Source organism: Panthera onca, chromosome A2, assembly GCF_046562875.1.
Source record: "Panthera onca isolate mPanOnc1 chromosome A2, mPanOnc1 haplotype 2, whole genome shotgun sequence".
Taxonomy (NCBI): domain Eukaryota; kingdom Metazoa; phylum Chordata; class Mammalia; order Carnivora; family Felidae; genus Panthera; species Panthera onca.
The window spans coordinates 139540083-139567113 of record NC_138340.1 but is presented as its reverse complement, the minus strand read 5'-3'; the positions used below and the strand labels follow the sequence as shown (position 1 = coordinate 139567113).

Sequence of the window (27031 nt, the reverse complement as noted above, 5' to 3'; positions counted from 1 at the left end):
TACACATGTCTTTCATTATCTGGTCTTTATTCATCCTCTTCTGTAGATAGAAAAAGTTGGGGAATGGTCAAGTGATTTACGATAGAAAAGAATTTGATTAAACTTCACCATCATTGCTTCCACACATCTATATTGAAGTTTAAAGTTGTTTTAAGGAACAGTCTAAGGAATTTCAAGTTATTTATTAATGGTTTAAGTTATCTCACATGTTTAGTGACCAGACTGCTATTACATGTTATCCTTTGTTGTTAAAAAACAAAAACAAACCTTGTGTATTATTTCCAGCAATGGAAAAGGACCTTTGAGCCCATCTTCAAAATGAAAGAGTAATCTAACAAGTCAACACCACCGCTTCAATGTGCATTTTTGTGCCGTGGGAGAAGTTGGTCTTGGGATTGTTTGCCCTGTTATTATTTTGAAATATTCTAGATACTCACTGTAAACAATTACAGTTTGTTTCAGTGTTGGAAGGGGTGTTGTCTAAGCTGTCAAGATATGATGAAGGCACTTTCTTTTCATCCATCCTGTCATTCACTGTAAGTATTTGAGTTCTCTTCTGTCTTTTGACTGTTGTCACAGTACTTATCTAACAGTTCAGAAAATAATTCTCATAATTATCTCTTTTCCACTTAAGGTGAAAGCAGCTGCAAAATATGTTGATGTTCCAGTAAGTATTTTTCCATTTGTTTTTAAGAAAGAAAGAATATATATATATATGTGTGTGTGTGTGTGTGTATGTGTATATATACATATACACATATATGTTGTGTGTGTATATATATATATGGCACCTGGATGGCTCAGTAAGTTAAGCATCTGACTCTTGGTTTCGGCTCAGGTCATGACCTCATGGTTTCGTGGGTTCAGGCCCCAGGTCAGGCTCCATGCTGACAGTAGAGAGCCTGCTTGGGATTCTGTCTCCCTCTCTCTGCCCTTCCCCAACTCGCACTGTCTCTGTCTCTCTCAGAAAACTGTGTCTATGTGTATATGTGTGTTACATGTATTACGTGTGTGTGTATACATATATACACACACACACATATATAATTTTTTTAAATAATTTTGGTTTCCCACAGGTTTATTTCAAATCTTCAAAACAGTAAGTGCCAATTCCTAAGGGAGCAGTTTATTTTCCTTAAGCAAGTGCTAGCCCTCATGGCAAGGCTTGACATGGTTATTTCAGTGTATATTGTCCATTTTAACTTGGGAACTCTTTTGGAGGTCAAGTCATTGTGAGAACATGTCAGTTGCAGAGGGTAGTTACATACTCTAGGATGGGGTAGAAAATGCCTCATTCTTTTTATAGAAAAATGCTCACTCTCTCTTCCCTTTATATAAAAACTGTAATAGGTTTCTTATAGGAATCAAAGTAACAATAATGATGAACCAGTTAAAGAACTAGTTTTCTAAACACAAAAGTATTATAAATCAGTTTTCACTTATTTTAACATTTGGTTTTTCACAAAATTCTTGGGAAATAATTTGTAACCTATAAATCTGTTCAAAGATTAAGATACCATGAGCTACAATTAGAAAATTCACATGATAGGGGTGCCTGGTGACTCAGTCAGTAAAGAGTCTGATTCTTGACCTCATCTCAGGGTCTTGATCTCAGGATTGTGAGTTCAAACCTCATATTGGGCTCCATGCTGGGTGTGATGCCTACATTAAAAAAAAAAAAAATTCACATGATAAATATAATCAAGTTAGTGTAGCATTTTTAAGTTGCTAATCCTGACAAATTAGTTTTTGTCTTCATCCTACTATCACATATATGATCAAGGCCTAATATGTTCTGTTTGATATATATATTGGCATACGTATCACTTTTCAAAGAATTTGAACACAATGGAAATAAAGTTTACAAATTAAAACTAAATGGAAACGAAATAGAAGTCATCTTTGCTTAAGACTGTGCTTGGGCAGCACCACATCTAGATTGTCATTATGAATGTTAGTGGTTTGAATCCTTGCAAGCTTTGTATACCAGTAGTAGATAGCTCTTATCTTTAAAATGCAGAACCACGTTTTATACTGTGGACTAGATAGTCCCCAGATATATTGCTGCTATAATTATTATAAATGGATTTTTGTATCATTTTATTTTTTTTTCATTGTGATAAGTGTACTCTTTAATCCCCATTCCCCTACGTGCCCCATCCTCCCACCCACCTCCCCTCTGGTAGCCATCAGTTTGTTCTCTGTAGTTAAGAGTATAAATGGTGGGGCCCCCGGGTGACTCAATCAGCTGGCAGACCTGGAGCCTGCTTTGGCTCTAAGTCTCCCTCTCTCTCTCCCTCCCTCCCTCCCTCCCTCCCCTGCTCGCATGCTCGCTCTCTCACTCTCATTCTCTCTCTCTCTCAAATATAAATAAACATTTTTTAAAAATTTAAAAAGAGTGTAAATGGATACTTTAAATGAAAAGGCCATGGACTTTCCTGCCTTTGCATGGGGTTTCTTTGTAACAAGGCTTTTTTAATCTTACAAATGATTCCCAGAGAAGTCTTGATATACTCCGTGTCTTGTACATAGAATCGGAAAATCAGCACTGGGCAAGAAGCAGAAATAATCACATGTAGGGTCTTGCAAAGTGACAGCATGAAAGAGAGGATGGGAAAATTAAGGACAGTAGTTTATATTTCCTATCTTAGAAAAAGACAAGGAATCATAGGAACACATGAAATTCATTGGCATTCCTAGCACATACTTTATAATACAGTTTTATTTTTATTTTGAATCATAAATGGAATGGGAAACAATAATTATTTTTGTTCTTAGGGCTTCTGAAGTTCTTAACCTGACCCTGCCCTAGATCTGTGAGACTTTGCAGAACTTCAGAGTTGAAAGATACAGAAAGAGGTTTATTCATTTTCCTTCTAGGTGCCGAAAGCCCTTCCCCCAGTATCCCTCACAAAAATTCATTCAGTCTCTTTTAATTTTTTCAGTGATTGCAGCCTCCTCTCGCGTTTAATGAGTTGAAATTCTGTACCTCTATGAATTCTACCTTGGTTCTAATCCCTCTTCTGCATGATAGCCCTTCAAATATCTCATGATAATTAATCATGCCTCCTCTTCCCAAAGGGTGTGGTGGCTATTCAAAGGGATATACTGTCTGGGAAATTCTTACTTTCTATATTACACAAGCTCAGTTTCTTCACTGAAGTCACTAATTAAATATTTATGTAACACTAAATGCTAGGCGCTGGGCTTACATGATAAAAATATACACTGCCTGCCCACAAGCCGTTCAGTGTCCAGGATGAAAGAGATAGGGAAACAGACATAGCATGAAAACAGCTACAACTGTAGATGAATTCCAGCTTACCAGTGCCATTATTAAATCAAGTTGTCCCCCCACACTGTCCCCTCCTAGCAGAGCATACTAAACCATAAACATAGTCTGGCCTTGGCAGATTATTACTGATGCCTGTGAATGTTAACTTCAAAAGCTGTAAGTTGCTGTTGACTGTTACTGTTTTTTATGCTAAAACACCAGCAAATATGCCTCCCTGAAGCATTCTTTGTAGAACCTCACAAGAAAAAAGAACAGTGGTTCACCTTTCACAAAAACTAACTCAAGACTGTCCAAAAACGTACCAGTAAAATGCAAATTATGAAACTGAGGAAACATAAGAGAAAATATATGTGGTCTTGGGTTTGGTGATGATGTTTTAGGTACACTACCAAAACCTCCATGAAAGAAAAACAGTGTACATTGGACTTCATAATTAACTGTTCTGCACAGTTAAAAGAATGAAAAGACAAGCCAGAGACGCATGTTTGGTAAATAGCTTGTGTCTAAAATGTACGAAGAACTCTCAACAATAAAAAAAATTTTTTTAATGGCAAAAGATCAGAATGGATACTACACCAAAGACTTACAGATACCAAATAAGCATATGAAAAGATGCTCAGCATCATTTATTGGTAGGGAAATGCACGCTAAAATAATGTGATACCACTGCACACCCGCTAGTGTGGCTAAAATTTAAATTTAAGAAAAGCTGACAATGGCAAGATACTGACAGGGCTTTCAGAGCACGGGGACTGTCATTCATTGCTGGTGTAAAAGTAGTATGGTCCGGCCACTTTGGAAGACTGACAGTTTCTTACAAAGCTAAAGAGTCTTACCTGCAACCCACCGTTGGCACTTCTAGGTATTTATCCAACAGATTTGAAAACGTGCATCCACACCAAAACCTGCACATGAATGTTCATAGCAGCCTTATTCATAATCACCAAACATTGTAAGCAACCAAAATATCCTTCAATAGACAAAGGCAGCAATTGGAATACTAGCCAGCAAAAAGAAAGAAAGAAAGAAAGAAAGAAAGAAAGAAAGAAAGAAAGAAAGAAAGAAAGAAAGAAAAAGAAAAATTGGCTGGTAGGCCACACAAAGACATGGATGAACTTTAAAGGCATAGTGCCAAGTGCAAGAAGCCAGTCTGAGAAGGCTACACACTATATGATTCTATTTATATCACCTTATAGTAAAAGCAAAACCATAAAGATTATAAGGCAGATTAATGGTTGCCATAAGTTCAAGGTCAGTGAAGTGAGTAGGTGAAGCCCAGGAAACTTTTAGGAGCAGTGGAACTCTTCTGTGTGATACTATAATGGTTACATAATACTAGATATTCGTCAAAACCTAACTTTATGGCACAAAGATTGAACCTGAGCATAGGTAAATTTTTAAAAGGACAATTAGGATATCATGGGATCCCAGGATGGAAAGGAGACTGGTATTTTTCAAAATCTAATTCTATTGCAAATGTGTGGAGTGATCTCACTGAAAAAGATGGAGGAAAAAGTGCTGATTTGAGTAACTTTGGAAATAATTAGAGTCTGTAAAAATAAAGGGAAAGGGAACTGTACGTAAGCATTGTAGCCTAGTTGACAGACTGTTTCCCCTACACCCATGCACTCGAAGTGAATGGTGAAGTAAAGAGATGGTATTTGGTGAAAGCCAAGTTTCTGACTGTGGGGAGTGAGAGGTTGGAGACAAGAGGAAGAGGCTAGAATGATCCATGTGGTAATGGATTAGAGTTGGAGTCATCAGTGTGACTTGTCTTGAGCTTAATACGGTGCTGGGTACATGCAGAAATATAGATATACACATGTATTTCCTTGGTTTGTTAGCTGGGAGAACCCAGAAGCAATGATACCCCAGTAGCAACAACCACACCGAGTGCCCAGAGCTTAGTATCTAGTCTGCAGTAAAATGAACCAGGACTCTTTGGAGAAATGGCAGATGCTAGGACTGGGGCAGCAAATCTACCAGACGAGCCTGGAGCATCTTGCAGTGACAGAAAGTAAAAGAAGTGTTGGAAAGAAAAAACCCACAATTAGAGGATGTGTTACAGAGGCACACGAGGAGCCTGAAGAGCTCCCAAAGGCCGGAGATAGGATAATTTGAGCAACTAAATGAGTTTAGGTAGTATTAGATTATAACCCAAAGTATAAAGTAAATATCCATTAGTCCATACTCATGCAACTAAATGATTGAGCAAATAAATGCAGAGATAGATAAATCCCCCTTAAGAAGACTTCCCGGTAATTAACATAGATACTTGACTCCCAAGGAGGCAGGGTGAGTCCCTACAACCTGAGGCCATGTATAGTGACTTCCTTCTAAAGAATGCAGTATGAGAAGGGGGTGGGGGATAGATTTATCATAGAGAAACCTGACAAATACTACCTCAGCCCCTTGATTGATTGAGGTCAACAGCGACTGTGATAAATTATGTTGACAGTATTTACTCTTCATAAATACTCTGTGGTCTTCCTGCAAAAAATCCTCTAACTCCAGGCCAATCATGACAGGCATTGTTCCTTTTTCCACAATATTTTTTTCCTAGCTCTTCATTTTCTCATCATCACCTTCTAGGTGGCATTTTGGGGCTTTGTTGTTGGAAAGGTTGGAATAGGACAGATTAAGAGTTCACAGAATGATAGGGGCACCCGGATGGCTCACTCATTTGAGCATCCAGTTCTTGATTTTGGCTCAGGTCATGATCTTATGGTCATGAGATAGAACCCTACATTGAGCAATGGAGTCTGTTAGGGAGTCTCCCTTTTCCCTCTGCCCCTCCCCTGCCCATGCTCTCTCTCTCTCTCTCTCTCTCTCTCTCTCACTCTCACTCTCTCACTCACTCACTCACTCACTCAAAATAAACATTTTTTAAAAAGTCACAGAATGATAGAACGTTGCAGTAGGACTCATGCAGTTTTTATAACATCCTCGCTCATTTTATAGATGACTAAATTATAGGCTGTATTAGTTATGAAGCATGTTGGTGTGTGTCTGTATGTGTGTGTGTCCACAATGCCTATTGAAAATTGTCTTGTTTCCACTTGCACCCACATTGCATATGACCTCTCTGCTAGACAGTGAGGTGACACAGCTAAAGACACCTGGAGGACATGATAAGGATGCCTGTGACCATGAACAACGAGGAAGCAAAGGAGAAACTCCTCATTGATCTGCTTCACAGTGCTGGTGCCTGATCCTGGTTTTCTGTCCTGAGAAATGGAGATGGTTTCTTTTTGTCTTGTCTTCATTAATAATTCTTTCAAATGTTCTCTCTTCTTTATGACACTTGCCAAAGATTTCTAATCTTCCACCTCCCCAAAGTATGGCTTGAATTCAGCTCTCTAATATCCAGACTTGCTGTGGAGTCCAAGATTTAGTTCAGATCCCACCCTTTGCATCCTACTAGCTGTCCGACGCCTGGGCTTCCATTTTCCCACCTTCGCGCTGAGGATAATGGATAATTCCTGTACTGTCTCCCTCATTCGGCTCTTAGGAGGTTCAATGAACATATTGGCATAAAAGTTCTTTGTAAAGGTAAAGCACTATTGAAATAAATAGGATTGTTATTGCTTCTACCTGGAGTGATGCTTCCTGTTCTCATACACTACTCTGCAGTTCCCATTGCTTGCTTCAGAACATGATTGTTTTCCAAAAGAAAAATCTTCTGCCTTCCACAGTGAACAAATAAGATCGTTTTTCATTTATTTTCCTTTTATTTTAGAATATTAAGCACTTCATGTATATCACTGGTGACTTTTAAAGATATAGTTGCCTAGCTGACTCAGTAGGTAGAGCATGGGACTCTTGATCTTGGAGTCGTGAGCTTGAGCCCCACACTGGGCATAGAGATGACTTAAAATAATGTTTGTTAGTGCCCATTGCTGATGGTTAAAAGTTGAGTAAGGATTTTTGTTAAAAATAAAGTTATAGTTGGTCAGTTCAATGACCATGGCATTTTCCCTCCTTCCTTTGCTTCGGATGTTTTTTTTATTTCTTAGATGTGGCAGCTTGAATATCAGTGTTTTACGTCCAATTGAGAGCCAGGCAGAACCCAGAGAGTGAAGCACCTGCCCCCTGGGCATATTCACCTGGAGGGAGAGATGCACACTAGAACCAGATTAAAGTCTCACCATTCCAGGAGAAGAGGAGGGTGCCTATTGCCCTTTCTAGATAAGCATTTTGCTCCTCTCATCTTTGTTCCTTTGTTTTTTGTTTTGTTTTTTTCTGGCTGGCTTTTCTCATATAAGGGAAATCCATGGACTGCCTCTGGCTTTGAGCTTCTAACATCCTCAGGTCTCCTTTGAGCCAAAATCTGAAATGTTCCAAATTGGGACTGAGTAAATCAATTCCAGTCAATCTAAATTTTAAAAGCTAAATGAAATGATAGCCACAGCATTTTAATTTCAGGGCTTTGAGTCCTTAGTGTCATTTCTGTGGTTGACGTCGTAACAACTGTAGACAGACAAGGGAAAGGTTAGTGAACATTGTTACAAACTGAGAGATTGAGAACCTTCATCATCATTATAATCGTTACTCATGAAAATAAGAGTATAAAGGAATTAGGAGCTACTTATATTGGCACTTTTCTTGTCTGGTAGTCCTGTTTCAGCACCTCTTCCTCTAAACTCTGAGATGTTGGTGATCTTTATTACAGATCGGAAATAACAGGAGAGATTCTAGAAGCCCATAGGCTCAAATGAGCAAGACATAGTAAGATTAAAATTGAGCCCATAAGTCTCCATTCAAAGTCAACCTGCCTCTTTTCCTTGAGGGTTTCAGGCTAATGTTTTAAACCATTGTTCAGTATTCCTTTTAATACTTAAAATAACCTCTTTGGAAAGATATTTTCCCCCAACGATACAACAAAATATCAAATAACAATATTGTATGTTGGTACATACAAATGCTTAGACCTGTGAATAATATATCACAATGTAGAAGAAATAGTGTGAAGCATTCATATGAACTGAAGAGTGAAAACAATATGACTACAGAAGTTACACAAATATTAATAATAGCAGATTCTGATATACTCTCGTAGCATTGTGTTGGGAACGTGCTGTTTACCAACTATACTCACAGGGAGCAGACAGGAGACTCTTTTCCAGAGCAAGAACTCTGGAGACATGGAACCATCTCTGTCTTAGAAATACGGGACTAAAGGAAACATCCATACTTAAAACATGCATATTCCATGTCTAAAAGACGTTTTCAAATGGATGCGGGTGCCATTATCTTTAGTTCAGAATTTTCTACTTCCCAATTTGGAGTCAAAATGTATAATAGTGTTAATTAATGGAATTTTGAATACCGCTAAATTTAACAGAGAGAAAGGTGACTCTGCCTGCTTCACTGCTTAAAATAACAGTTTGGAGGGTTTTCTAAGAACAATGAAAATTGTTTTATTGTTTTAAAAAGTTAGGTAAACTACTATTAGAAATCTTGAAAACTTCATATCGTGACATTTTCATCTCTCACATTTCTTCCCCCCCACTCCTTTTATGAATTATTCCTCTTCCTGGGCTGATGTAATATTTAAGATGGCAAAAACCTGGTTTGAAGGGTTAGTTCTGTTTATTTCCTTTTGCTTTTCAATGTAGATACAATATAATTATTCTACTTTGTACAAAATTGGTAAAATATATATTTTACACCATAATCATCGTAGCGATACTCAAAACCTATTTTTGGAAATATTTGAGAACATATAACTTACTAAACCTACTCCAAATGCTTTTTGAAAACCTTAACTTTAAGAACATTTTCACTCAAATGTAACACTGTAGAAATGGCTGCACGAATGTCAGAATAATGAAAAAATATGTTGAACAGTGAAAGAAAGATATATATCGTTGTTAACGATAGCTGGGATAAGTTGTATGTTTGTAGAATTACGTCCTGTGTTCCCTGATGATCAGTTACAGACCATTTCTGTATCTGAAATGCCAGAGCTGACATAGAAACTGCTCCTACTACAATTTCACACTGAGAAGGTGTTCAGTTGTTTCAAACCTCACAAGATCCACGCATGCAGATTCTTACCCATCAGTGTAGCACAGCCCCACCCTTGATTGTTTCTTCAAGGCAAGCTTTTTTAGGTTATGAGAAGCGCACTGTCACGTTAAGTCAATTATACTGTAGCTTCTGGTTAATCTTTGAGACTAGAATAGTATATTTAAAAATCTGTCTCCTTGTTAAACAGACACCATGACAGTGTTTGCATCGTGTATTGTTAACCTCCCATGGAAGGTTAAGCGGCTTCTTCTGCATCTAAATCCGTTGCTCTGGAAAATGACCGGGGCAGCACTGCACCCACCTACCCATGAATAGGGAGGGTGAAGACTTGCACCTGTGGGATTAGGTAGAGCAGCAGGAAGTAAGAGCATTTGCAGTGTATAATTAACAAGGAATTTTTTTTCTCCTTTTCTAAACGGCATTTTCATCCCTCTAGGTTAACTAGTGATTAACGCTTAAAAAAATTTTTGCTGGAGCCTGCGCCCTTACTTAAACTCACTCACTCACTGGTGTATTCTGTTACTTATGCCGCCAATGTCAGAGACATGCTCCTCACCATACTATATTTCCCTCCACACTTACTGATTTCTTTATGCTCATGGGGGAATTTTGTGATGTTTGTGTTAACTTTGTTAGCCAAATTTTGTTCTTTTTTGAAACAAATTAGAATTCAGGAATTCCTATTTTGATTTAGAGATTACTGCCCTAACAGACAAGATGGAGAAGTTAGTGCTTAGTGAAACAAGGATCTCAGAGGTGTAAATGGTGGAAGGCAAACAAGTGTTTACTCTAAGTGGTAGTTAATGCGTAGCGTGCTTGCTACCTAGTTTTAATTGTTATTTTCTCATGTTCGTTAAGAAATCTATAATTATCAATATAGAAGAGATTTCTAAGTTTAGCTCTCTAGGGGCACCTGGGTGGCTCAGTTGGTTAAGCCTCCGACTTCAGCTCAGGTCATGATCTTCCACTCCATGAGTTTGAGCCCCACATCGGACTCTGTGCTGACAGCTCAGAGCCTGGAGCCCGCTTCGGATTCTGTGACTCCTCTCTCTGCCCCTCTGCCTCCTGTGCTCTGTCTCTTTCTCAAAAATAAACATTAAAAAAACATTTAAAAAATAAAAAAAATAAATTTAGCTCTCTAGATTACAATATTCTTGATAAAACCTCATCCATATCCACAGTTTTTGAGGTTTAATAGACCTCTACTTTGATAAGGTTAGTGGACACCCACTTGTACCGATACGTGTAGCAATTTGTTGTCTCTGCCAAGCAGTCGCATGCATTCCCATTCATTTACACCCCCCCAAAAAATGAAGCCTTAACAGAGTGTGTTCAGTTGGTTTTTTTTTTTTACTTTTTAATAAAACTTCATTTCCTAATAAAAGATAACATCTAATGATGAAATTAGATGCATAACGTGTAATAATGGAATTAGATGTAGTGACTTCCAAAGTATGTAAATTTTACTGCCATAAAACAGAGTCTTTGCACAAAGGAGCACTGAACCAGTGATAATGTCTTCTATCCAAACACATTTGTACTGTAAGTAGAAACTGTTTAAAAGGAAAATTACATCTTTTTCAGCAATTTATCAGAGATAATTACCCTTCATACACTAAAGGAGGGATAAAGAACTATAATTCTAATTGGTAAATGTCACCAACTGTTGCAGTTACTCTTACTTGTGTATATTCTTTTAATGATTATAGTCTCACGCCACAGCTACATGAAAATATACTCACTAGGTGTGAAATTCCCATATGTCACAGTTTCAAGAATAGGTAAACAGCTCAAAGATAAAGAAATAATGCTAATGAGAAATGTAAGAATTCTAGGTTTTGTTTTCCAGGCAAGTGGATCTTAATTTGCCAAAAGGGGAGAAAGTATAATTAAAAAAAAAAAAAAAGAAGAAGAAGAAAGAAAGAAAACAAAATACAAAAACACTTATTTTGTTGGATTAAACTTTTAAATGAGCTTTACTTCACACTTTCAACCAGAGATTTTTATTTCCTTAGAAAGTTGTAGAACTGTCTCAACCTACAGATTTCAGGATCGTATCCGTTGGGTCTGCCAAAGGGAACAGCTTTTAAAATTCTTTTAGGCTTAAACTATAAAGTGTTTTGTTAGTTTCAGATGTTAGAAGATAAACTCCTCCTGGACAGTGTTATATTTTGTCCAGTGTTATCTTGAAAGGAATCAAAAAAAACAGAAAAAATGACCTTAGAATCTATGGCAAGTGTTTAAAGTCACTCTTCTCCAGTCTTCCTAGCTATAAGTTAGTTTCCAGTGAGCTTGATGGGTCAAGTGATTGACTAGATAAAACTTGCAAGCCTACTTTTCTTTCAAAAGGTAGAAATAAAAATCGGGTTGAGCAGGGTAAGAAATGATGGAGAAAACAAACCTCTCATTTGTATATTCTGTAACTCTCAGGTTAGCTGAGCTGTGCCCGACTGCTTGGTATTATATATGTCATAGTATTTTGTTTCCAAGCACCTGGCTGAGGTTCAGATGCTGAGCTAACTTTCTATGTGCTATCCATTGTACGTAGACCAGTGTTCTGTTGCCGTTTTCATTCTGTGGCAGTATGTTTCCTGGATGCCGTCATTTCTGATGTTTTGACAAAGTTTGAGAAGCGTGGAGAGAAGTACTTATCTTATGGGTTCGCACTCTTCAAGTATTAATAGTAGTAATCTTTGTACAAATTACCCTGCCTCTTCACTGGAAAAACTGATATATAGTTCCCCACCCCTGGCTGCAAAAAAAGAAAGGAAGGAAGGAAGGAAGGAAGGAAGGAAGGAAGGAAGGAAAAGAAACAACCTAGGGTTCTCTTGGTTATCCATGTCATTGTATTTAAACTTTCAAACATTGCTCAAGAGAATTATGCAGAAAAATAGTAAAGGAATGAATTTGATAAGTTGCCTCCCTTAGGTTTGAAACCTATTCCCTACATTGTATATGGATGCTCTTGAAGGAAAGAAGAGTGAAAACATTTCAGTATATATATTATAACTGATAACTAACTTTGTCATATTAGGGTTATGTTTGAAGGGATCCTTGAATTTATGTGGCATATGTTTCCCTTCAGGCTAAATAAAAGAGCAGTTAAGAGCTTCCTTACCCAGAAGGAACTCGCATTACCCAGAAATAACTTTGTTACCAAAAAAATCAAATTCAGTTTTAGTAGTGACATATGCTCATTGCCTATACTGTGCACTGGTGAAGAGATGGGCAGTTTTATCATTGTATATAAAATATGCACCCTCCCCCCACCAAAAAAAAAGTGGTAAGAAATTTTTGTCCTTCATTTAAGGAGAGGGGCTGCCATGATACTCAGTTATGCTTTTTTCTTGCAGCAGTAATCATTAAATGAACGATATTCTCTTTCACTTCATTTCCTTGCAAGATTTACTTTGCAAAGTGAGTCTGATGATGGAGGTTATAAGTACATTCTATGAATATGAAATGATACAAGACCAATGGACTTGGGCCTCAGTTCCACCATTTTGTTATTATTAATGCCATATTCTTTATTATTTTAGAAAGAGAGCACGAGCAGGAGAGAGGGGCAGAGAGAGAGAATCTTAAGTTGGTTCCATGCTTAGCATGGGGGTGGGAGGAGGGGAGGAGGGCTTGATCCCACAACCTTGGGATCGTGTCTTGAGCTGAAATTAAGAGTCAGACACTCAACTGACTGAGCCTCCCAGGTGCCCCTTAATGCCATATTCTAATCAAATGAATACCTCAGTACAGATTATGAATCAACCCCAAGTGTAGATCATTCAAATGAGTATTTTTATTAACTAGTCTAGCTAGTTGAAACACAAAAAAGAACTAAAGATAAGTCTAGAAGGAAAACTCTTTGGAAGCCATTCAGATTTTTGTCCCTTCCTAGTACTGATTTTGTAGACTTTGTAACAAGGAGGAATTAGATTAACTGCCCTATCTCCTCTAACATCACAAGACACCAGATGTTGTATACCTTCAGAAAGTTATCTGAATCACACTTTAGACTCTTCTTAGGCGACTGGTTCATTGATATTCTTGTTGTATTTCTAAAATAAAATAAATCTTTGAGATAGATAAATACGAATGAGTAGAAGCAATGGATAATCCACAAAATTTTGGCTTACATTTCACTTTGTAATCCATTAAATTTTTTGCACAATATCTTCCTAAGAATATTTTATTCAAACTAATAGAATTTACCTTGTATGCCTTGAGCACTGATAGTAGTTGAGGCAGGCAATCCAAGGAAAACTAACATTTTTGTTTTTAATATATATGAATCAACCGGCCAGAGATAGTGACAAGTAAATTGTATTGGAAATTAGGAAAGGATTATTGCAAGTGGGGACTTCTTAAAAAAAAAAAAATCATTCATTTATACTGCTTGGCATATTAACCATTCAAGATAGCCATTAAAGAAAAAAGATACCTAGTAGTTCACAGCCACACATCTCTACTCATTTTCATAATGATGAATAACCGTGACCTCAAGTTACAGACACCAGTAATAAACTTTTATTTATTTTAATTACAGAATTTACTGAAGGTGCTCATTGTTGATTTTGGTCTTGAGCATAATTTACTAATGTAATTTTTGAAATGATATGTGAATTCCTTTTTAAGGTTGTGTTTTAATAATGTTTTCACAATTGAGACCTGATATTTTATTCCCCATGCTTTTCCCCTACCACAGAAACCAGGAATGGATCTGGCAGACACCTATATCATGTTTGTTCGGCAAAACCAGGATATTCTTCGAGAAAAGGTCAATGAGGAAATGTATATAGAAAAGCTGTTTGATGTAAGTAACTGCCCTCACAAGGCTTCCTGGCATCATAGAAATATGTGCAGGGAAAACTGCATTTTGATGATATGTTTGCAAAGCAGACTCCTTTTCTGATCCCCTTTCTTCTATGCGGCTAATACAGTTGATAGTTTTATTTCTCTGACTGTTGACAGAAGGCTTAATTGGCTTCTTTTGTATGTGGAAAGTGTCACTGTTAGAATGGAGGTCTCAAAAACCTTCTAAGGTTAATTTTAACGAGCAGGATGATAACCAGTTTACCATTATGTACAGCATCGGTCCGCTTGCCTTTGTGCATTCCCTCAACAGGATAATGCTGGCATGGAGTTGGCCCCTCCTCGTAAAGTTTTGTGAGTCAACGTCATGCTCCTTAGTTGCACAAAGACATAAGCTTCAGTAAAGCCAAATATCCACCACCAATCGACTGTTATTGAACACTTTCCCCTTGATTTACAGCACTGGCATATGCCAGCGGTATAACCCTTCGGTTTTATCAGCACAGAAGTCTTCATTTCCACAAGGCAACTCCTAGAAGTAGGGGGGTGTGGTTTTAGAGAGCTTGATCATTAAGTTTCATTTATCTGGTATCTGTAAAGGAAACTAAGAGAGCAATCCATTTCAATAACAATGTTGTCATTCATTTGTAATTATTTAACAGTCAATTCAAAGGAAATGGTGCTTTTGCTTGTGTTGGAACTTCCCAGAATTCACCACAATGCTGATGCTGAAATGGAATATTTGCTTTGAACTGTATTTATTTATGTACATCTCCCCTGCATTTTGGAAATGATTTTCTGGCAGTTTCATTTAATTATGCAAGTTGCCGCAAATGTTTTCATAACAGCAATTCACGGGCTTCGCGGTGACACTTCAGCTGTGGCAGTTACAGAAGGTCCTGCTACGTCATCATCTCCTTCATGGTCTGTTGTGTCAGTGTTCACTGTTTGTCAGATCCGGTGGTCAACATGAGTCTCCTCTTTCATATTTTATGCTTCTAGCCTCTACCCAGGCTGTTTTACAATAAAAGTATCATCTGTTTTAATAAGCTAAGTGTTAATATGTGTGAAAAGAATGATTTCCTAAAAGCTTTGATGCCCTGCAGGGGTAGAAAAATTATCATCTATCCAGCTGGCTCTTTTACAAAATACTGGAACCGTATTAGCAACTTCTGCTTCCATTTGGTATTGCTCTGAATTTACAAGCATATGTTTTACTTCCAAATTCTCTTTTACCTTTTTTGCTTATGTGGTAATTTTCACAAATGTTGAACAGAATAGGGAAATTGGACTGATGTTATTTCCTTTATGTTTATTCTTAGTATAGCTGAAGCATGTTTTCTACGATGAGAAAAGATAGAATCATCTGGAAATAGGCCATTATAGGTAGGGAGGTAGGGGTGTGTGTGTGTGTGTGTGTGTGTGTGTTCTTAACATCTTCAACTTTTTGTCTTGGTGACCTATTTACTACAAAGCCAGCCATCAGTTCATAACAAAGGTAGAATTTTTTCGCTGTAAAGATATTCCCTACTTCATCTCTCTCACATTCACCAAACTTTCTTTGAAGACTTTTTGTGTGACAACAATAACCAACAGAGCTGACTGAAGTAGAGTCAACATTAAAAGGGCCAACATTAAAATTATGTCTAGTTTAGGGGGCACCTGGCTGGCTCCGTCGGTAGAGCACATGACTCTTGATCTTCGGGTCATGAGTTCAAGCCCCACATTGGGCATAGAGCTTTCTTTAAAAAATGTAAAAGTATGTCTAGGTTAATTGCCCTGGTTATGTACACTTTCCTTTGATACCTAAGCGTCTGACATGGCGGTAAGTTTGCTTCTGAAAAGAACTCTTGACAAGCAACCGTTCTGTTTTGGTTGTGAAGGTTTTGTCATTTTGCGTATCCCCAGTAGAACAGTGGGCTTGTTACTTGTGAAATAGTTATAATGTCCTTAAACATTCTAATATTTTTAAATTGCACATTTTTATTACTGTAATTAAAAATAAAAAGTAGACCCTAATTCTATTGATATGTCATCAAGAATAACATGTATGAGGGGTACTAAGAGCCCCTAATTAGCCAAGACTGAATTTGCCTCAATTATAGTTAGTAAATGAGAGGTTATCAAGTATGTGTTGAAAGGTAAAACAGAATGTGTATCTTAAGCAACAGATCATTACTGAGAGACATTATATAATTATTGGAAATCCTCTTGGCTGGAACTTAAAATAATATTGTTAGATGTCAAGAAACAGTTGAAAATAATGACCCTATAAATACTGTTGGCAACCTTAGTCTATTACAGATAAAAGATTGAAGAGAACAATTTTATTCAGGCGTCACGACAAACTTTTGCTATTTCAATTAAAATAATAAGTAAATAGAAGGAAAGGAAAGGAAAGGAGAGGGAAGGGAAGGGAAGAAAGGAGAGGAGAGGAAAAGGGGAGGAGAGGAGTGCGGGGAGGAGAAGGGGGGAGAGGGGAGGGGAAGAGACAGAGACCCCTAACTTCAGACACAGAGGAAAATGTGCATATACACATACATGCACACGCACTGCAGTGAATCAATACTTGTGGTTTAACCAACCCGGGTAAGGGTATAGGGCATCCAGCTTCTGGTCATTCAGTGTGAGAACTTCACTCCTTAAGAAGGATATTCTTTTGACCCAAACGAGATTCGCTTCATTTTGGAAATCCCACAAATTACAATATTTTTATATAAAACAATTATTCCGAAGACATACTTTCATCCTGCCTTCGATGCCGACACTTTAAAAAAGAACTCGTGTGTTTTACTAAGTAATCTTTTTCTGCATGATGCTCTGCTCACAGAAAAGACTATTGAAAGTTCTGTGAAACTTTCCCTGAGAGTAGTAATTACCTGTATTTCTGGCCTCAGAAACGTTTTGATCAGTTAAGCATCTTAATGGCTCATGATATTTGTGGTGAAATACTTTAGGGTTCATTTACATAATTGTATCAGTGCCTAAGGCCAAATAATGACCATTACCCTAGATTTGTGTCCATTGCTTTGCATGCATCTACAAACAAAAACGGTACCTCCTACGGTCATCCATGTACAACTCGTGAAGCCATAAGCCATGGTCCGGTTTCCTGAGCATCTTGCACTGCAATTATTATTGTTCTAGCCTCCATGGAAAGGGATTTTGTTTCCTTAACTTCAGAGTCTTAAAGACAGGAATGATTAAAATTTGTGTTATCTTCAAGACCCTAAATATAGGATGACCTTTAGACTTTTACATTAAATTTTAAAATATTAAAGCCAAATGTACCCTTGAAAGATCAAAAAGAGATCATATTAGGACAAAGAACCAAGACATTCTACTTCGGTCCATAAGTAGTTAAACTTCTGAAACATCTTCTGCATAACACAGAAATAATTTTTTAAAAGTATAAATAAACAATGGCAGATCCATGCTGCTAATAGAAGGAACCGAGTTTGTTTTAAGGTATATCCCTAATCTTCTCAAATTATCAAAATAATAATACTGGCCCTAGCTGTCATCACTAGCATTCCCAGGGCACCTCCACGTACCAGGAAATGTGCTACGTGCTTTACCTATATCATTTCTAACCTGCTGAGCTAGATGCCATCATCTCCATTTGTGCTGATTTTCAGGTTAAGGAATCTCCCACTCATAGAAGATAAGTGACTTGTGAATTGTTGAATCAGACTTTGAAATTGTGTCTCTCCAGTTTCAAAGTCTCTGCTATCTCCACCATAAAGTCTATGCTATCTCCACCATACTTTAGACTTACAAAACCTGAAATGGTAACACAGTACCACGGGAGAGGCCTGGACCAGGAATCCAGATCCCTGAGTTCCAGCCACGGTTCTGCCATTGATTGTCAGAGTGAGTGTCAAGAAGTTATGTCCCCTGCCTAAGACTCAGTATAGTTAGTACATATAAACTGAAGAAATTGGTCCAAAACTCCAGATGGTTTCTGAAATATCTTCCAGATTTTAAAACAACTAAATTAAATTAGTTTCAACTATGTTAGCAGGGATGGCAAAAATTACCGGATTGGTTGGATGCTAAGCCTTGCACCCCAGAGTAGCAGTTCTTAAGGTGTTTTGTTTTGTCATGGCCAAGTGAAAGCAGGTATCCCACCCAAGAATCAACAGCAAGTGCAATAGATAAAGAAAAAAGAGATTCTGTATAAAAGAATAGCTGTACCATGACATTCCGTGTATCTACCACCAGGGCTCTGAACCCCTTTAGAAAAATAGCTGGAACTCATCCATTCCATATTCATGCGAAATCTTTCTGAGCGACCAGAGTATTTTAAACAGAGACTGTCTCTTCCTCTCAAGCCGTCATAGTTACACATGTTGAGTTTAAAATCTCCATGTTAGGGGCGCCTGTGTGGCTCAGTCAGTTAAGCTCAGGTCATGATCTCGCGGTCTGTGAGTTCGAGCCCCGCGTCGGGCTCTGTGCTGACAGCTCAGAGCCTGGAGCCTGTTTCAGATTCTGTGTCTCCCTCTCTCTGACCCTCCCCCATTCATGCTCTGTCTCTCTCTGTCTCAAAAATAAAAAAAAATAAAAATAAAAAAATAAAATATCCATGTTAAATTTACATTTTCAATTTAGAAAAAAATGTGCCTTATCTGGGGAAGAAAAATCTTAAAGTTCTCCTGTAGTGAGAGAGGTCATGGATGCGCCAAATGGTTTTTCAGCTTTCTATGCAATCTCTCTTACCCTAGTGTGTTTTTTTCTTACATATTAAACACCATTGTCAGCAACCTTTTTAAAGTTTTTATCAAATCGAAACCATCTACAATTGTCTAATCCCGATATAGAAGTATGACAAAGATCTTCTAATTCTTAAGACCCATTTTTATTTTTTTTAATCTCTTTTTTTTTTTTTAATTTTTTTAACGTTTATTTATTTTTGAGAGAGAGACAGAGCATGAACAGGGGAGGAGCAGAGAGAGAGGGAGACACAGAATCCGAAACAGGCTCCAGGCTCTGAGCCGTCAGCACAGAGCCCGACGCGGGGCTCGAACCCACGGACCGTGAGATCATGACCTGAGCCGAAGTCGGATGCTTAACCGACCAAGCCACCCAGGCGCCCCTTAAGACCCATTTTTAAATGTCTACTGTGATGTTTCTTCCCACACACTCAGGCTTCAAGGACATGCAGTGCTAGCCACAGGTTCCCGTGTGTCAGGAGAGAGGCTGGGTAGTTCCCGCAAGACTCTGGTTTGGACAGTGGTGGTGTTTCCAGAGTCAAAACTGACCTATGCAGTAATTGCCCAAGAGCACGCGCTGTGGTCCTTTCCTAATGTCCAAGAATATTACAACCTGGAGGTAGTTAGGGGTTGACTGAAATACATCTTATTGTCCAGGATGCACACTAAACCCACCTACCTCTCTGAATCTTTGTATATTTATTGGGCATTGCCCTTCTTGAGTCCCTTTGAAACAATTTCATTTCAGCTCTCATGTTGCTGAAGACACATCAGGGTGCAGTACTTAATTGGTAAATCATGCAGATTAAATGTTCTCATGTGTTATAAACTGATTAAATATTTAATTGTTGAGGAGTTTCATCTCAATGAGATTTTTTTTAAATATTGTGGTGATGTCTTATAAAATTAAAAGTAATTCTTTAAATGCTAGTTAATCAGTTATATTCATCCAAATAGTTTTTTATAAAGGATTAATTTCTCAGGACTTTTCCTTGAAAAGAATTCTTTTCAGTAAAGCAACTCTACATTAAACACTGTTAAGTAAAACTGACCTACACTATCTACGTGAATTCGGTAGCCATCCTAAGATACGATAACATACGAAGAAAAAACAAACTGAACCTATGACAAGAGAATATATTTCTCAAAATAAAAGTCATTTTCCATTTCTGTGCTCTCGTCTCTGGCTCTGAAATAAGAAAGGGCAGAAATGCTCAGAATTTTTGAATGCAGTTTCACACCAGCGCCCAAACTTTGTGACTCCAGAATTTATTCATCCTCAGTAAGATCAGCACTACTGTTCTTAACTTCCTTAAAGATTCAGTTTATTATCATGTTGATTTTCACAAGAATAGTTGAAATCAACAGAGCTTGGATAATAGTGGCTGCTAGATGAAACTTTCCTACCGTGATGCCCTCCATTATACGTATTTAAAGCTGACTCTACTTTTTCAGTCCTTTGGATAAATTTCTTTGTGTATGCAATCAGCCTCTTTATTGGGAATGCAGGCTGCAGCCCAGTAAGACTGAAAACTTCTTTGTCTTCTTGCGTTTCTTATAATTCTAAGATATTATAGGTATATTCTCTAGTATGTGAATGTTAATTTAAAAAGAGCAGTTTTCTTTTCAATAATCTTTTACTTTCAAATGACTAGGAAGTTCTATAAACTACATAAATCAGTCTAGATTCCCATTACAGAGGATGTTCTCTTTGGTTTTGCCTCTGTATAAAAAGAATTCAAATATAAAACATTAACTGTCAGACCATTATGCCCAACCATGATTTTCCTGTCACCAATCAAAATTAAAGGTTAATATCACTCTCATATCATAGCCATTATGTTCCTTCATCGATAGGAAAGGCTGGATAATACGTTCAATGATGGACTCGAGGCTATTTGAGGTAATGTATTTCTAAACATGGTTGTGCCACAGACTAAACATGGTTTAGTACTTCATTGCGTCCTAAAGGTAGATAAAAAGTTTGATCTCCATTTGTTATCTGTGTTACTTTTGACACTGTTAGTGGCTTTGATACATTGTTCCCCAGGTGTTTGGGTTTTTGTGTTTAATTGTCTATATTTCTGCTTCATTTTACCTACAGTATTTGGTCTCACGCTGAAGTCGTTTGACCTCTTTTAAGATAGTCCTAGTCAGACGTGTTCTGCGGAGCATCTTGTCTGCCTCAGTAAACGCCCTCCACAGCTTGCTCCTTAGCGGTTTGTTTCCTCAGAGTTTGTTTCTGTTTAAAACCTCTGCTCTCGAATTACGGCTGTCTGGTTCCTTTTTGTTAATAACCTTTATTTTAATGTTAAGCTATTATTTGTAAGTATAAGAATTTATTGAAGAGTCTACTTTTTGATGTACGGTGGGTGCCCGAATAGCTCTGGCAAGTCCAGACGCAGCCCAGCGCCGCCAGAGGCCCTCATTTGAATCTAAGCTGTTGGTGAATTAAAACCTGGGAAACTTGAGATACACGTGCCTAATTGCCTAAAAGAAACTCCGAGAGAAAGTGTATTGTAGCGTGTTGATCTTATTTCTTTGATAACTCAAAAGAATCTTCAAGAAATATGTGGGCTTCTTCCTTATATTCCTGAAATGTGATCATGAACACAATGGTCATTTGGCACATTCCCAGAAATAGACGTCTTTGCATGAGGCACCTGGACATATGTGGCAGGTCTGTAGAATCAGCTAATTAACAACACAGGCTTAAACAGGCACCTCATCTGGCAGTGCAGTTAGTTGCCTGATGGTGCTCAGCAGGACTGGGTAGTGCTTTTTATTTTTCTATCCTAATGGTCTGCTGCCCACCTAATTTTGCCTTATTGTCAGTCACTACTTACCGCAGCTTGGGGCCCTCCCAGGAGGCTAAATTATTATCAAAGGATTAGGGAGATGTAGCCTCGCAGCTCTGACATTTCTGATTGCTTGTCTATGCCAGAACACTAATTAGCTGTGACTAATTAAGAAAAATGTCCCTGCCATAGAAAACCATTTAAAAGAACTGAGAAGTGGAAAAAGCAATTCAGAAGCTGAGCAGTGCTCAGATTTGCCGATGCTCTTTAGATTTCCACCAGAGCCTTAACTCACCTTTAATTGTGCTCAGAATTTAAAAAAAAAGAGAAAGAAAGAAAGAAAGAAAATCTCACATGTGAACTGATCTGAGGTTGTGCTTGAATAGGAAGAAAAAAAAATTGTTGATCACGTAACCTCTCTTAGCGAGGGTAAAATTGTCCCTGATGAATGGAAGATGACAAAACTTTCATTTTCATGGAGACATTTTTCTAAACCCCAAATGTGTAAATGTACATCAGCATTCATTCACCCAAGCCAATAACAACGACTTAATGGTCACTGAAGGAAGTTAGAATATTCCCTGGACTGATGCTCTAAAAGATGGTTGAAATGATCACAAGCAGCACATTGAGCGTTTTAGAAGTTATTTAGTGTTGATTTCATGCCACTTCCACATTTAAGACAGTCTGGAAATTGTGGCTTCTCCACGCAGAGCCTGGTGTCTCTGCAGTGATTTTACATGCTTGTACTGCGACTGGCCACCAGTGACTTATTACTAAAAATACCCGGGACTCCCCTGAGACCAGTGTCTCTGTCAGTTGACCAGTGCAATGTTTTCATAGAACTGGTGACTACTACTCTCCTTCTCTTCCAACCTAACTTCATCAGCAAATGTCACACGGCCTCAGGCCACTTCCCCGTGGTGGCTTTTTGAGCTCCTCCTCTGTCAGCCCCCTCCTGTGCAAGCCTTCCCTGCATCCCTGGCAGTGCCTCTCATGAGTGGACACAGCAGTGACAGCCAGCCAGACTGCCAGCCACCGTTAACTAAGTCCAACTGGAAAAAAAAAAAAAATCTGTGTAAGGAAGGAGTTGTTGTGGCAAACCATTATTCGATGTGTCTACTGAATGCATTGAAAGGAAACTCTATAAAAGAATAATATCCAAAGGTACTTACCAGCACCTAGAGAGAGCCCTTACTTAATTTCCTGATTACGGCCCAGCCCTAAGTAAGAGACCGTCTAAATTTTACTGTGTTCATACAAGCAGAATATTTTGTTTGAAATAAAATTCTATCCCCATCTCACCTAAACTTTCATGCTAGTTTTTAAACCCATTTTCCCTTTTCCTCTTGGTGGAGAAAAAGCAGGTAGCCAGCATCCTCTAGGGAATAATCCTTCCTATATATGAAGACTGTTATTAAGGCACTTGTCATACTTGTCTACTCCAGGATAAATAATCCCTGTTTGTTTAACTTCTCTTCATAGGCCCCTTTCCTAGCCCTCTAATCATCTTCGGAGTTGTCCTTTGAAACTTCTCTAAGCGTTCTCTGTCATGCTTAGGGTTTTGAGTCAGGAATGGGATGCAGTGTTTGAATGTGGTTGAACAAGATTCTTTCAAGCCACGTTCCTACTTACACAGTCTAATATATAGCGTCCCCATACTTTTCCTCTGCAGATCCTCAGAAATTTGGTTCTGTATACTCCCCACAGCTCCTTTTGTTGGCTTTCCCCTCAGTGACTGCCCATACTATACGCATATAATGTGTATGTTTATTGATGTAGAATGTCCGTTCAGTTGATGTGTTGGATGCATGAGGAAACCTCCCATTCACTCCATGTGTATGGGATAGTGTATGCGATAGTGGTGAATACTGGAACCGAAAGGTTTGGCCTGGGGGCCCCTGGGTGGCTCAGTCGGTTCAGCATCCTACTTCAGCTCAGGTCATGATCTCACAGTGAGTTTGAGCCCCACATTGGGCTCTAGGCTGTTAGCACAGAGCCCGCTTTGGATCATCTGTGCCCCTCTCTCTCTGCCTCTCTCTCTCTCTCTCTCTCTCTCTCTCTCTCTCTCCCTCTCTCAAAAATAAACATTAAAAAAACATTTGGCATTGTTTTATCCCACACAGATGGATATCTCTGTCACAGTGACGATGGGATTCTAATTAAAGTAGGAAATTGAAACTCCCCTTATTAACCATTTATTCAACCCCCCCCCCCCAAGTATTTATTTTGTAGAGGCCACATGCTATGTGGCAGCGTTAAACAGGATACACCAAGTCCCTGTCTTAAAGAAGCTTACATTCTTATGATCAAATGGGCCTTTTGAAAAAGTTAATTTCTCATTAAAATGTTTGACATTTTCATCTCCAGAATTAACATTAACATATTTTCTTTGAAATGGGTGTATTATGGAAAACTAAAATTTAATTCCCTTCCAAGAGAGATAATAGTGATTCAAGAAATTCATTTATTTATCTGTGTCAAGTGGAAGATTGGAAACTTGCCAAAAATTAGGGCCGGTGCAAGGTTCATCCCCACACAGCTCCACTGTTTGCAGTATCAAACGCCATGACTGCAAGATAAGGGCACACTCTTCCTCTTTACCCTTCGTGAGTTCTTTGCTCAAAAGCCAGGCTTGTTTCAGGTCCCAGGAGAGTTGTCACGTTCCCTTAGACTGAAACCAACAATGCCATAGCAGTGATACTTTTCTGCCTTTAAAAAAAAAAAAAAAAAGAGCTCTTGTACAAAACCAGCAAGTATAGAAGTCACCCAGGACATGTCACTTGGTGGTCAAAATGCACAGGCAGCACTGCCAGCCGTCCTCCAGATAGGCTCCACAGCCCTCAATAACCTGTAGGAATGGGGCCCAGTACCCCAGGGCATATGCTGGTGAGGCAGCTCCCTGCTTGCATGACAGACTCCCAGAGCCGAGCACATCAACACCTGAACACGTGGTATTAGATCTGGTGTCTGTAAACTATGTAGGTGGATACTCGTGTATGTCCTAGACCTAGGGGTTTGTTAGTTTACAGTACTTTCTCCTTTATTTAATTCATCACTTATGTGAAATTAGACGGTCACATTTAAAGCTCCGTTTTAGTCCTATGTTAAGTTTTTTTAGCTAAACGCCATCATTTACTTTTTGGTGATTTCTACAACTTTCACATCTATTAAATTATTTCTCTATCAACGAGACATGCCATTCAAATCAACAAACTGGCTCTGATACTCTCCTATCCTTTCTCTATTAAAAACCTCACTCTCGGGGCACCTGGGTGGCTCAGTCAGTTAAGCGTCCGACTTCAGCTCAGGTCATGATATCACGGTCCGTGAGTTCGAGCCCCGCGTTGGGCTCTGGGCTGATGGCTCAGAGCCTGGAGCCTGCTTCTGATTCTGTGTCTCCCTCTCTCTCTCTGCCCCTCCCCTGTTCGTACTCCATCTCTCTCTGTCTCAAAAATAAATAAACGTTAAAAAAAAAAAAGAGAGAGAAAAAAAAACCTCACTCTCACTATTACGTATGTAGCACTTTATATCTCCAAGTATTCTAAAGCATTCTAGTCCTTCGACAAATATGCAATGCATGCTATGTGCCAGTCTGTGAAGGGCTGGAGATAGCAGTAAAAATAAGACTTGGTTGCTGCCTTGCGTTTACACATAGCCCATTGAGACAGATGTATAGCACATGGTGCAATATTTATATAGATGTCGGTACAGAGTTCTAGGAGCAGGAACTGTAAGAGCGTCTAATTCTGCCTAGTAGGAGATAGTGTTGGCTTCCTAGCAGAAGTAATGGTTGAAATGAGTTTCAAAGGCTGACGTGGGTGGATCTGGCTGGGGAAGCATACTTTGGGATAGAAGTCCAGACGGAGGGACTGACGTGACCAGAAATCCCAGACTTAGAGAACCCCAACATGCAGCAGGGGACCGGGTCTTTCCATTTGCTAGGGATGGATCCTGTGAGAGTGAGCCAGGAGTTGGAGACTCCTGGAGCTGCCATGGAGGATGGTAGCTAGTGAGTTCAGTCCTTACAGCACTCTCCAAAAGTCATTTTGAAATGACGGTCTCCCATTTCTGTAAGGAAACTTCAGTTTCAGTTTCCAGGAAGACCTACTAATAGTTAATCCTCAGGCCTAGATTTTTCTCTGCAGCTTGTGCCATCCAATACAAGCCCTTCCAGGAGTCTGATACCTATTTTTATTCAGATACTGCATTATGAATTTAAATGCAATCCTGACCAAAATCGTGTACCAAAATGCCTCATTGAACCAGATGAAAAGGTCATAGTGCCCAAATGAACCATTCAGAGACTATGTGCCCCAAACTGGTACCTACAGCAATATAACTGGACTGACTACTGAGTTTGGCCAAGCCAATGATTAGTCATTTAAGTCAAAAAATTAGTCAAACCAGCATGCATCCCATTATTTGTCATGAAGTAGGAGAGAGGGGAACAGCTGATTATCTGAAACTTTCACTTTGTAATGAATCTTTTTAACACCAGGAAAAGGGCCCCAGAATAAACTTACAGAGGCACTTGCCTACTTGATAATAATGAAGAATAAAGAACAGTATTGATGTCAATGCTCTTTGTGTAGCTTGGGAAAAGATAGGCTAGTTTGATAATACTATTTCCAGGACATTTTGGAATGAAGGGAATTTTCGATTAATGAAATGTGCTTGTACAACTCCCAGTTTATGGAACTTATCCTGTTATGTAACTTGTATTTTGTAACTTAAGAAGATCTAATTCATCTAGAAATATCTTGGTATTTACACATTTTGTGTCAGTTTTTTTTAAGTAATCTCTACACCCAATGTGGGGCTCAAACTCATGACCCAGAGATCAAGAGTTGGATGCTCTACTGACTGAGCTAGCCAGGCACCCCTAACTTTTTTTTAAACACACAAAAAAATATGGTGGCACCTGGGTGGCTCATTCGGTTAAGTGTCCAACTCTTGGTTTCTGCTCAGGTCATGATCTCATGGTTCATAGAATTGAGCCTTGCATTGGGCTCTGTGCCGACAGTGTGGAGGCTGCTTGGGATCCTCTGTCTCTCTCTCTCTCTGCCCTTCCCCTGCTTGCTTGTGTGTGCACTCTCTGTCTCTCTTTCTCTCTCAAAATAAAAAAAAAATAGTATGGGGGGAAAAGTATTGAACTTCAAGAATAGGAAAGTTTTTCTAGCATTCAACAAACATTTATTAGGTACCAACTCTATGCCAATCTTTCCGTGTTATAAGCACTTTTTACATTTTCTTAACAGGCATCAAAATGCTCATAAACTCTCTTTTGTAGACTTCCTGATAGACTAGAAAATGAAAACCACCCTGCATGTCAGGTTATTATTGAATATGGAAGAAAAATGACATGAATCAAATGCTTCTCTGCT

General features: G+C 38.6%; 1 protein-coding gene across 7 annotated transcripts in view; it reads left to right on the top strand.

The window, feature by feature from the left end:
* Positions 1-27031, top strand: part of CADPS2 (calcium dependent secretion activator 2) — a 667593-nt gene that overhangs the window by 627057 nt on the left and 13505 nt on the right. For 6 of the 7 annotated variants that reach the window (XM_081795061.1, XM_081795066.1, XM_081795062.1 and 3 more), the window contains 3 exons: positions 453-536; positions 635-667; positions 14028-14135. In XM_081795061.1, the coding sequence (XP_081651187.1) occupies positions 453-536; positions 635-667; positions 14028-14135 (225 nt within the window). Of the gene's footprint in view, positions 1-452; positions 537-634; positions 668-14027; positions 14136-14796; positions 15315-27031 lie in introns of those variants that run through there. The other variant, XM_081795064.1, reaches the window with a different exon arrangement.